This window comes from Maniola hyperantus, chromosome 9 (genome assembly GCF_902806685.2).
Source record: "Maniola hyperantus chromosome 9, iAphHyp1.2, whole genome shotgun sequence".
NCBI lineage: Eukaryota > Metazoa > Arthropoda > Insecta > Lepidoptera > Nymphalidae > Maniola > Maniola hyperantus.
Window position 1 is genome coordinate 10,185,509 of NC_048544.1, and position 13,686 is coordinate 10,199,194.

The 13,686-nt window shown below is 38.2% G+C and overlaps 1 protein-coding gene across 1 annotated transcript in view; it reads right to left on the reverse strand.

The window, feature by feature from the left end:
• Positions 1-13,021, reverse strand: part of vib (phosphatidylinositol transfer protein vib) — a 29,836-nt gene extending 16,815 nt beyond the window's left edge. Inside the window, exons 1-3 of the mRNA XM_034972118.2 lie at positions 12,824-13,021; positions 12,476-12,506; positions 6,080-6,191 (exon numbers count right to left, since the gene is read on the reverse strand). Of these exons, the coding sequence (XP_034828009.1) occupies positions 6,080-6,191; positions 12,476-12,506; positions 12,824-12,840 (160 nt within the window). The 5' untranslated portion in view covers positions 12,841-13,021. The remainder of the gene's footprint in view (positions 1-6,079; positions 6,192-12,475; positions 12,507-12,823) is intronic.
• Between the last annotated feature and the right edge of the window lie 665 nt (positions 13,022-13,686).

The following is a 13,686-nucleotide window of genomic DNA, read 5'->3' on the forward strand; positions in this document are numbered from 1 at the left end:
TTGCTATTATTTTTCTGGATGTGACTAAGGCTTTTGACTTTGTGAATCATAAAATATTATTGGATAAATTAGATGGATATGGTGTTGCAAGAAGAGCTTATGAATGGATAGAGTCGTATTTGAATGGACTGAAAATGTGCGCTGGGATTGCTAGAATGAAAAATAATACCAAAGGGTGTACGAATCTCCACTGGAATGTGATAAGCGGGGGGTACCTCAGAGTGTATGGTATGTGTGGTGTATTAGAATCCTTCCGTTTGAACTGACTTCAAAAACGGAGGAGGTTTTTAAATTCGCCGGAATATTTGTTTTCTTTTTGTAACTTGTATTGGTGACATTACGATAGCGACCATTGTTCGTTGTGTATTGTTTGCAGATGATAGAATAATGTTGAAGGAACGTAGGAATGGGAATTGAACGGCGCTTTGGAGGATAATTAATTGAATTAGTAATAATGACTTGGAAGTGCGCTTAAATAAAACTAAAATGATGCAGTTCATGCGACGATGGAGAGGGTTGATGAGTTAAAGTTTTTGGGAATAATTTGCGACAAGAACTCTAATTTGAGGGTGCACATTAGGTGTGTGTGCTGAATTGGACGAATTTGTGTATGCGTGGGGGTCCTTCCACTGTGATGTATGAGCATAGAGGATATGGGCGTATTTATTAGGAGATGTCAAAAATATTTCCAACGAGATTATGAGGTAAGGATGAGTGGGTCGGTTGGATGCACGCACGAGCTATGCATTTCAGAATGTCACAGTGGTACATGCATTAAAAGCGTTTGCGCTATGGCTGTAAAAAAAAAATGAACAATAAGCTGCCGATTGACCTCAAAAGGATGAGTTTGGATGTGTATAAGGAAGAGCTTAGTGAATTGCTTTTGGAAAAGTGCTATTGCGACGTTAAAGAATATTTGATTTATAAAAATGGGTTGTCTAAACGGCGAGGTGGCCATTTAGATGATAAACGGCGAGGTGGCTGTTTTGAAAAAAAAAGGGGGTTGTCTAAAAGGCGAGGTGGCCATTTAGATGATAAACGGCGAGGTGGCTGTTTTGAAAAAAAAGGGGGTTATCTAAAAGGCGAGGTGGCCATTTAGATGATAAACGGCGAGGTGGCTGTTTTGAAAAAAAGGGAGTTGTCTAAAAGGCGAGGTGGCCATTTAGATGATAAACGGCGAGGTGGCTGTTCCGATAATGGATGGACGGCGGCGTGGCCGTTTCAGCTGAGGGGAGTTAGCTTGGTGTATAGTGTGGTGGGTATTTGGAACAGGTGATAGGATCAGTAGCGGGGTACTGCTGGAGTTCGGGTTTTATGAGACATAATTATGAGCGGTGAGTCTATTATGGCAAATGGTGCAGTGTGTTTTAGAAGTTGCTACTATGGATAAAGTTGGGCTATGCTTTGGTTGTGTCATGCTTGTTTTATTTGTAATGGTTGTGATATGCATGCTTTAGAATATGTGGTTTGTGTGCTTGTGCTGATTGTCAGGATGAACGAGCGGATGTTCTGACGTTTATAAAATGTTTGTGCTTGATACATACTAGCGCCCGAGGACGGTCGCATGTCAGAATGGCCGTATTGGAGGGTCGATATTGAAAGAGTTCTTACTGTCTGTAGACACCGTGAAAAGAAACGTATGCGCTTTACTCTACGGAAGGTAGCCATCTTTATTTTAGTTGTCAGAGTTGGACTTTGACACGCACGCATTTGTTGTGGTTCAAAATTATCTCTCGCGTTAAATTAATTATCAGATTATAGCTTAGCTAATTTTTATTATTTGAGATAGGTAGGTAGTTTCTTAATCGAGATATTTAATTCGGTGATTGTGATATAGCTAGAACAGTAATTGTTCGATGCTAATGTACGTTGTGTTAAATCGTAACATCTAGTGCCATCCGGTGACTTTGCCTGCAAAGCACTATTAATACTGTTCGCGTAGTTGTTTGACGAATATGGAATACTAATTATTGGTGAATATTAGAGTAATTCGTGAGTTAACGTTTGGCTCAGTGGATAGATTATTATAAGGACATCCGTTAAGGTTATTTCTGCAGACGCTAGTGATTTAGAGTGTAATTGGAGATATACCGGCAGTTGAGATAATGATTAGTTTGAAGTGATAGTTTAGTGTGATAGTAACTTGAAGTTAACTTTGATAGTAGGTACCCGCTTTAGAATCGTATAACCCGGTTGGTAAAGAATTATTGATGACTCTCGTGTAATGTTGAAATGGATTAGACAATGAGTTGCCCATGAGATCGAATAGCTTACATTCTACCTGGTTTCTGTTGTGATCGCTTATTTGGGTGGATATAGTAGTCGTGGCGCGTGTGGCGCACGATGCTATGGTGTTCTGTATGCAGATGTGCACAGAGTGGAGAAGGTAGAGCTATTGCGATATTCTGAATTAGTAATGAGAAATCAATTATAAGAAAGAGAGTCGATGCAATGATCCTTTTAAGAGCGTTCATGAAGTTGTGATTGATTACCTTGAGATGATTAGATAACGGAGTAGGTCGTGACTTGATTGAGAGGTTGCAATAGCAATTGCGCCCTAATCACACGATGTAGTGCTTAGCTTAGGTTAGCTAGTTTAGAGTGAGGTGAGGGGTCGCTGTGAGGGGTGGTTGGAGGCGACCATAGGTAGGGTTAGGTTAGGGTGATCTGGTTGTGTTACGTTGATGGTTTCCATGTGCGATACGTTACTGAGAACTATTTGTAAAGAACATGGATTAAAGTACCTACTTATTAATTACTACCTTCTGATGTCGGCTATAGATGAATAATAATTATCAGCCATCCTCCTGTTCTCCGACATATATATACAGTACCTTTATATTATTAACCTACTTATATTACTTTAATAAGGTGGATTCATGTAACACCATGCAGAGAATCATCTAAGATACTACGGGTTCCAACTAAGAATAGGACGGTAGGAAGTAGTTAACATTAATTTTCCATAGCTAAAAAAATAGTATGTCGCTGACGCGACCTTGAAGTAGGTACCCGTCACAAAATCTCCCAACGCGCCTAAAGTTGTCACTTCAAAAATAGAAAGTCCGACGCTCGTGAGTCGTGCCTATTTGGGCACAGGTTTTGGGCCCAGCTTGTGCGCTGTGTAGCATGATTCCACCTTAAGGATTTTAGTTACCAGAATCCTTAGTACATGGATCGCAAGTTGTGCAGGATTCGTTTGTAAGTTTCGAACTTGAACTTTTAGAATTATTTCCAACTAAAAAGCATTCGTAAAAATATGAACAAGTAAGTAAAGGAAGTACATGGAAGGAAGGAAATATGGAGTACCTAATAATAATTAATAACCACAAATTAGCGCGCCGCATCTCGACTCCACTCGCTCGGTCTGCGCTGGCCCTTACACTGCATTTAAGTGCTATTTTGTCAAAATTTCAGGTCTCTACCTGTTATGATTCATGAGATACAGCCCGCTGACAGACAGACAGACGGACGGACGGACGGCCAGCGAAATCTTAGTAATAAGGTCCCGTTGGCACGCTTTGGGTACGGAACCCTAAAAAAGCATGTCACACTTGCTTTCGATATAATGTATAGTGTGAACAATAGCTTATGACGCAATATGCGCAATACAGCAGAATAGTATAGCATAGTCTGAACTGCGCTTCAAACAGTTACAGTATACAGTTAGACTCTATTACATACAACCCACGGTTTGCCTTAATTTCACAAATAAGAGATGCCACTGCATCTAATGATGCCTCATAATTCTCCAAAGAGAAAAGCGGCCAAGGTTGTGCAAGATATAGTACGGCTGATAATATGCACTTTGGCAACATCCAACGTGTATAAGATGCATTTCATGTATCCAATAAGGCAGTTGGCTCTGTAGAGGAAGCGACTTGCTAGCTATCGATTCTTTTCTCGCTTAAGAAACGTACAGATTCCGTATCCAGACACGCGTTTCTTTCCTTGTGCTATAAGACCTTACCTACCTGCCAAATTTCATGATTCTAGGTCAACGCAAAGTACCCTATAGGTTTTTTTGACAAGACACGACAGACAGAGGGACAGACGTACAGACAACAAGGTGATTCTATTGGGTTCCCTTTTTTCCTTTTGAGGTACGGAACCCTAAAAATGAGATATAAATATATTAATAGTTGATCGCTGGCTGTCATTCTGCTGCGGCCGGCGAGAAATCTCTCGACTTATTTGTCGCAGCGACATGAGTACTTAAAGAAAAACTCGCTCAGCGACGTTCTCTTGGTCAAAATACTCGCGCAGTTTGCACAGGGATTAACTACTGTGTCTCGCACAGTCACTCAAAGCCCAGTAACAAAGCGACAATACCAGGTATGCCAACTACAGACTCGCTTCTCGTTGCTCGCCAACTCATTTCTAGTTTTTAGCTGCACTCGTTTCTCGCTATAATCGCCGGCAGTCGTACTACTGCCTAAAGTCTTCGATCTTATAAAAATGGGGCATAGAATATATGTCAGGTGAGAGGGAAGCTTATATTACTTTTGGAAAACGCGAGTCATCTTTAGGCACTAGCTACTATTCAGGTAAAAATAATTGTGCTCATTTTACGGCACCGTATTTGGAAGACGCGCAATCAAGCGATCCTGAAACTATTTTAACGGTTATTTATCGAGGTCACCCCACTTTCACCGGATCGGATGTTAAGTTAAGAATACGTTTAAGAAACAATATTTTGACCTGCACAAAGTTATAAGACTTTTAGTAGCTTTGAGATTTTAACACAGGCCAAATTACCAAAACGATAACTACCTATTTATCAGGAACACTCAGGGTTTCGGCACAATTTTACTTAATTAACAAAAATTTTTAAATATTATCTTTTTTTTAAAGGTATAAAAGTGAATATATTATATCTTTGTCCCCAGTATGCGTTTCTAAATCTACCATTCATAAGATTGCGATAAAACTTTGCTGGGACTTGCGCGAGTCGTTCATACAATAGAGGCATTGCAACGCTTGCCGGGCAGCAAGAAATAAAATAAACGCCGACTACGAAAGATATGGTGCACATGCTCCTTACTAATGGCGCCCGTGTTGAGGATAACCTGTACTAATTCTGAATAATAAATTAGGAAAATATTCTATGATGACCTAAACCCAGACCGTCGTGGTTAGATACAAACACGATTAGATAATATTAAGTAGGTACCTCCATACAACAGATTCTAATTTAATGAGTTAAACATGCCACGAATTTTATCGATAACGCGCCATTTTTATTGCATTTGATTGTTGAATCATACCTAAATATCGTTTACGATTACAGTTTTGCCAATATGGGTTGTTTGCTATGGGGTATTCAGTCTCTATCGCAACTGTATAATTTTTAGCATCTCATTTCAGCTTCTACTTTTGTGTGACTTACAAAACACCATAAAGGCCGCAATTACTCCTGCATAATTATTTTACACACGTAAGTAGCTTACACGATTAACTTGCGATTTAACTCATGTAAACATTCTTATAAGTGTCATTTACCTTAGTAAATTTTTTGTCAATTAATAACGTAAACGTGAGTAAAACTTACAGGTGTAATCGCGGCTCCCGATACTCAGAACAAGCGAATTAATTTTATTACACACCTACTACTGGAACACCGGTCTGTCCGCACACGATTTGTATGTGAAGATAACTGTAGGAATACAGTGGGACAAAGACGCTATACGTAAGCAACAATTCAGTGCTTCTCGCTCGCGTGACTATTTGAAAACCGGGCGACGACAACTGGGATGATGCCTATGTCAAAAATAAATTATCTATTTCTTAGGAATTATTAAATGAGGGCCTTCCAAAATTCGTAAAATCCACGTCCGCTGTTAATTTTAAGTTCGCTAACCATTTTAAATCATGCATATAACTAAAAAAGTACGTCAAATTACACATTTATGTATTTCATACAAGCTTACTTTACTAAGCGAGCGTTGAGACGTTTGATAAAAAGTAACTGATTTGACTAGTAGTCATAATCCCTATTAGCGAAGCGAACGGAGTGTCGCTTTTTGACGTAATGTTACTTAGTATTCTATGATAAAAAGTAAATACGAAATCAACTTACCAAGTAAGGGAAAGTCTTTGAAAGGTTCATTTTTAATTACTTCTATGCCTTCACCACCACCAGTTTCGTTTTTGGAGACTTCTGCTACACAATATAACTGCGCAACTTGGTACTGGGGAAAAATGGACAGTTATTTACATAGATGTGTTTAGGGGCCGATTCTCTTGTACACAATCTCTAAACTAAACTAAATTAACAGGTCTAAATCGAGTGCTATCCTATTACGCAAGCAACATTATGAAAGGAACAGCAATAGATTTAGACGTGCCATTTTAGTTTAGTTTAGAGATTGTGTACAACGGAATTGGCCACTATGGGTCTGGTCTTATTTTTAAAAATATCAATTTTAACGTAACTTGTAAGGGCGCCTTCAAACATGCTGCAAAGTGCCGCAAGAAGGCAGCGTGGTTGCCGCGCTACCTCCACGCGGCCACTTTCCGGCAAATGTGAAAGCGCCCTAAGAGGACAAAGAAAACATAATCTAGGTAACTATTTAAGTAAATAAGTTAAATCTAACGTTTTTTATTAAGTTTAGCCCTAATTAGAGTTTAGACCCGTAAAATAAATTATGTACCTATTTATCGTTTGGAAACAAGAAATACTCATAGATACTAATAATTACGTGTTGAATAATATACCTGTAGTACGAGTAAGTATATGGCAAAATTAAGTTAGCAAGAAGATGTTCTAAATATTATACCTAATATACAATTCTAATAAGACACTGAAGCTTAGTTCAAACAATCTAAAATAAACGTGAAAGTTTGGATGTTTTCTTATGTGTCATATATTTTTGGTTCCGTGCCATCCTACAAGAAATAACTCTTTTTATTTTAATTAAATTTTCATGGCGGCCATTTAATTTTTATTATTATTTGTTGCTATAGCGGAATAGAAGTACTGTGAAAATTTCAACACTCTATTAGGCGTTATCGTAATACAACGCGATTACGCGATCATCGCAAGTTCGCGCGAATTTTACACGAACGCGCGATCAAACATACTAATCTCGATCTAAATCTTATTGGCATTCGCGCGATGATCGCGTATTCTCTCGTTCTATTTGACGCAAGCACGCGATGGTCGCATCGCTTACTCGCGCGATGATCGCGTTGTATTTAGGACTAGCTGATCCCCGCGGCTTCGCCCGCGTAGATTTAGGTTCTTAAAGATCCCGTATAGCCTATGTCACTCGGGAATAATGTAGCTTTCTACTGGTGAAAGAATTTTTAAAATCGGTTCTGTAGTTCCAAAGATTACCCCCTACAAACAAACTTAACGACATTACCTCTTTATATAATAGTATAGAGTATAGACAACGGCTTACGGATCATGACATACAACCCGCTGACAAACAAAATACAAACAGCGGAAACTTGGGCACATTTCAGTTACGGAATCCTAAAAAGTATCAGCACCACTGCTCTATAGATCTCAGCCTCAGTGAATAAGTTTCCGCTGTATTACGAGCTGGGCCAACTGATCAGGAAGAAGCGTAGAATAATATAGAACTATATTTCTGCACTGGGTCAAGGATGCTCGTGTGGCGCATTCCGCGAGTTGCAGCGATGCACGGCACTCAAGAACATGGTTTAGATATTGTATAACTGGATTTTCTTTTGTCCATTCAGATACAATGAGATTTAAAAAAACAACAACATCGACTAAATACTAAATTTATACTAGAAAAATCCATACTACCTACTTAATATTATAAATACGAAAGTGTGTATGTCTGTCTGTCTATCTGCTAGATTTCACGGCCCATTCGTTTAACCGATTTTGATGAAATTTGGTCCAAAGAAAGTTAAGTTTAATAAAGAGATACATAGGTAAGTTTCTAGCCCCAGCAGGTACGGGCGGTGCGTTGATAGATCAGTCAGTCAGGACAAGTACAAGTATTTAAGTATAGTAAAGAAAAAACCGGTCAAGTGCGAGTCAGACTCCCGCACCGAGGGTTCCGCACTACAGTCGTATTTTTTTGTCATTTTGCACGATAAATCAAAAACTATTATACATAAAAATAATTAAAAATCTGTTTATAATGTACAGGTAAAGAAAGCCCTTTCATATGATGATACCCCACTTAGTATAATTTTTTTTGAAAGTTGAAAATACTAATTTGTTCATGAACAAAATTTTTTTTGTGATTTTTGTGCGTATTCACTGTTTTCGGATTTTTCTCCTTACGTGTGCTATAAGGCCTACCTATCTACCTGCCAAACTTCATGATTCGTCGATTCGTCAACGGGAAGTACCCTATAGATTTCTTGACAGACACGACAGTCAGACAGACAGACAACGTGGTTCCTTTTTTCTTTTGAGGTACGGAACATAAGTTTCTAACCTCAGCAGTTTAGGCGGTGCGTTGATTGATCAGTTATTCAGATAATTTAATTATGTATGCCTACATTTTTTTTCATTATTTAGCCAAAAAACTACTATTAAGTGATTAATGGAAAGGGGTCAGGATCCTCAGCAATGAGGAATGCAACGCAGAGAGAAACCTATAAGGTTCGCGTTGGAGTCTCAAAGTGCATTGCCTAATTTTTTTCTGCACAATCTCTAAACTGAACTAAACTAAAATGACAGCCCTTAATTTATTGCTATCTTTTTCATAATGCTGCCTGTGGAAAGGATAGCACTTGATTTAGACCTATCTATTTAAGAGACTGTATGCAAGAGAAATATGGTGCATCCACGCCGCAGTTAACATTAGTGGAGCAACGTTTCCAAATGTTACTCAGCAACATCACGCAGCAAAAAGTTATTTATTGTTAGTATATTGCCTCTAGTGAGGACTTCCCACTAGTTGCCAAGTTACAGATAGTTACCTAATGTTACCGTGTTGCACAATGTTGCTCCACAAATGTTAACTGCGGTGTGGATGCACCGTTAGCCACAACTTCTGTCGGTACAAAAGCCGACGTCGAGGCCGATTGCATCGACTGGGTCAAGTACACCCATTCTGCGAAAGACGGCTTTGCGAGACACTATCAGTCTAACCCTTTGTTTACACAGACAGATTTGTCTATTCTAGCATATAAAATCAATATATCATTCCATTATTAAGAGCCGTGACGTGATAGCCTAGACATCCGCTTCCTATTCGGGAGGAGGGGGGTTCAATCCTGGCACACCCCGTTCGGAGTGATGCTCGCTAAAATATCACTTGTTATAACGGTGAAGGAAAACATCGTGAGGAAACCTGCATGCCTGAGAGTTCTCCAAAATGATCTCAAAGGTGTGTGAAGTCAATGCCAATCCACACTAGGCCAATGTGGCATACTATGGCCTACTAAAACCTTCTGATTCTGAGAGGAGACCCGTGCTCAGTAGTTGGCTGGCGATGGGTTGATGATGATGACTAATGTTGTTTATTAGATTTTATGTAGAATTTCAAATGAATGAAGAGAAGAGCCCCTTCATACAACATTTGTACAGCACGTTTTTTTGCGGGATGGCCGAAGCCTCCCACCAGACCAGAGACAATTTAAAAATTATGAATTCCCCAACTTCTAAATTAAACTTTTATTTAAAAAAGAAACACATAGATCACCATTGCACCAGTGAGGTTGTCATAATTCTAACAGAGCCGGAAGGAGTCAGCTAGTATTTTTATAAAGGCTTCATTAGCGGGCGAATATTCGTGTCGCGTTTTCGCGCCAACAACATCGTCTACGGATAAACGCGTTACATCTACACATACAGTGTAGCCACGTAAGCGCATTGTCGCGACAAAACCATTCCGCGTCCCTTTCGCCAGTGCCGCGATGAGCAATCGTCTGCGACCGAATACACCGCGACGCGATCCGACAAACTACTCGGCCACACTTGTCGCAACAACGCGAATATTCTCCGTTATGATTGTTCGCCTCTAATGAAGCCCCGCTATTAGAAAAGGTGACAGGCCATACACAATATGATAACAGCAGTTTATTATGACACTGTAGTTATTGCTGTTTTGTGGAAGTGGTGTATCTTACTAATATTATAAATGTATAAGTTTGTTATTCCTTCATGCCACAATGATTGAATCGATTTGGCTGAAATTTGGAATAGAGATAGGTTACACTTTGAATTACAATATAGGCTACATTTTATTCCGAAAATCAAGAGTTCCTACGGGATTTATAAAAACTAAAATCCACGCGGACGAAGCCGCGGGCATCACCTATAATACGCGACAGGTCGAGATGGCAATCGGGGAGGGAACTCATACCCCGAATGTCATCTCGACCTGTCGCGGATATCGAAGCACGATCAACTATAGATGGCTAATCAACCTTTCGAAACTATCGAAAGTAAAATGCTGCGTTAACAAAGACCTTGGGGATTGCTTATGTAGTGCATTTCACGAAAGTGAAACATGTATGCAGTAATATAATATTGTACTCTTCGCGAAATTCGTTGCACAAAAGGCAGACCGATGACGAAAAATAGATGCGGGGTCAAGACTGCATCGGCACTAGGTCAAGGATCATCTGCGCTGAAGAGGGAGGTACACATGAGTCATAACACTGTTTCCCATCCTGTTACTTGGCTATAAAGACTAGCTTATGCTCGCGACTTCGTCCGCGAGGATTACATAATGTCTACTATTGATTCTTGTTTCAATGGTTTAATATAGACAGTTTTGCATTTATTTTAAGTAAGTACCTGAGTGGCTGAGAAAATGTTGCAAGAGAGAGATGAGAGACACGTACCTATCTAGATAAACTTAGAAATTAATGTAACAATATCTATAGTCCGCGACAGGTTGAGATGGCAATCAGGGTTTGAGTTCAGGGGATGCCCTGCAAACCTGCACAGCACCCGCGCCCCGTTAGCGCGGGGGCTTTTCAGGTGTGCAGGGCATTCCTTCCCTGATTGCCATCTTGACCTGTCATTACTAGATGACTCTGTTTATCCAGGACAAAAGTAGCTTATACCTGACTCTGGGATGCAAGCTATCTCTGTACCAGATTTTATCAAAATCAGTTAGATGGGTGGCTTGTGAAAAGTTAGCAGACAGACAGACACACTTCACATTTATATTACTAGTATGGAAGTATGGATGTAAAAGTATTAAAATATGGGTACGTAGTTTGGATAATATTTTATTTCGTATACTCTAGTCTAGTTCTAGTGTGAAATACATAGAAAGATGTCTGTGAAAGTTGCAATTAGGTTGTTGTTGTATAGTTTAGACCATTTAAAGGCTAGTTCTTGATTCATGAAAAATAGTTATTTTCGACTAGTCCTATAAATGTATTTTTAGGCCAAGTGCAACCAACGTACAAACTTGAAAGCTCGTTAATTAGTCAACATCAGAATCTTGATTCTAAATAAAGGCAAAAAACTTTAATTTAGAAGTAGGAACTTCCTTTTATCTATTTATGATCCTTCTTATAATATTCTTCAGGTTTCACCATTACATATAAGGAAAATAATCTTTATGTCATAATAAAACTACATGATAACTCTTCATAATCACCTTATCTTTTAAATAATATATTGTTAAAAGATTAATAGCCATAAAATATTGAACTTATGTGTAAAAAAAACTGGCTAAGTGCGAGTCAGGCTCGTGCAACGAGGGTTCCGTACTACAGTCGTATATTTTCGACATTTTGCATGATAATTCAAAAACTCAATATGCAATCTCAACAGATAATGCATCATACATATGCATAAAAATAAATAAAAATCTGTTTTAGAATGTACAGGTGAAGACCTTCATATGATACTTACTGCCATATGGCACTTGATATAGTTATCTTACTTCGAAAATACTTGTCTGTCAAGAAACCTACAGGGTACTTCCCGTTCACCTAGAATGATGAAATTTAGCAGGTAGGCACAATAGATCTTATAGCAGACATTTGGGGAAAAATCTGAAAACTGTGAATTTAGGGTTAGATCACACAAAAAAAATTAAATTGTGGTCATGAACTAATAAGTAGTATTTTCAATTTTCGAAGCAAGATAACTATATCAAGTGGGCTATCATATAAAAGGGCATTCTAAAACAGATTTTTATTCATTTTTTAATTATCGTGCAAAATGTCGAAAATAGACGACTGTAGTACACAACCCTCGTTGCGCGAGCCTTACTCGCACTTGGCCAGTTTTTTTTTTTATTTCTATCTATTTAGAGACCTCTTTACATTGGTATATTCATTACATTTGTTTAAAATTATTACACTGAGGTTAGTGTAATAATTTTAGTGTTGATGTATTAACAATTAAGTAATTAATTTTGACATACCTATTTATTATATTAGATGGCTTAAGTATTGGAAAAGGTGCATTTGTCACCTCATATGTTTTGTTTGTCCTCAATAAATCATATCACAAAAAGCATTCTCAAATTCCAAAAAAATTGAAGTTTATAGCTGTTATTTTAACTCTTACCTCTTCTACAGTTAATGGAAGAGTAACACGACTGAAAGAAAAGAACACAGTGTTAATCTTTTCCATATGGTGAAAAGTATTACTACGAGAAATAAAAGGCAAAAGTATCAAATAGTCATCAGCCAGAACAATAAGCTGGCTGCTGGACCAATGTCATTGTCAAAACAATTGTAATAATTTATATTAATTTAATTTAGTTTCGCAAACAAGTTTATCTTTTTTAAATATACTTAGAAACAACGCTAAACTTAGATTCAACTTACAAGAGATACGGGCTATAATAGCTGACGATATAAAAATCGATTCTTATACACCCAAAGGACAAAATATAACCTTGTTGTTACTTACTATTCTTTGATAAGCATCTTGACTATACACTTTATTTCACTTAAATGCACATCAGATAAATCACAACAACCTTAAAATAAACTTATCACAGTTCAACTCTTGAGCGATGGCCCGATTATCCGATTATTGTAATTTTAAAAATCTTTGATCAACCAATGACTGAAAATGACAAGGCGCATGCTTCAAATATGATGCAACGGAAATTACGTCAACTCTAGCTTCATTGAAAATAAAAAGCCAAGTTTTCGTTCGGCCAAGTTGCCAATCTCATGTGCAGTAGTGGGTAGACACGGGTAACATTGATATAGTATCGAGAATTTTGGATGCCGATGCCACTGTCTCTGATATAAACTGACTCTGTGTTTTGTTGACCGATTTACTGATTTACGGATTTACACTACCTACAGTGCGACAAGGCTATCTTATGCATTGTGCTGGTCTGGCACTACCACAAAAAGCCAACAAACAAGAAAAGAAGAAGAATAAAAAGAAGCACAGAAGAAAGCTCTCTTGGCACTTGAATGACATTGACAGGGGAGCGTTGTTGGAGAACAAAACAAAGGCTTAAAAAAGCTAAAAATTAAAATATTCAAACCGTAGATAGAATAATAGGTAGATGTAAGTACTGTGTAACCGCGTATGAGATAGCGATAGCTCGACGTGACGATGAATAACACGACAATTATTACCATTGTTTAGTAGTCAATATTTGTATTAACCGATCAACAATATTTGTATTAAACGTTTTTTATGTGAAAACAAGTAAATAACTCATGATAAATACAATTATTACGCCACGAATTTTCAAAGTTTGTTTTGCAACTTCTTGTATGTATTCTTGAAAAAAACCAGCACGATAAGGG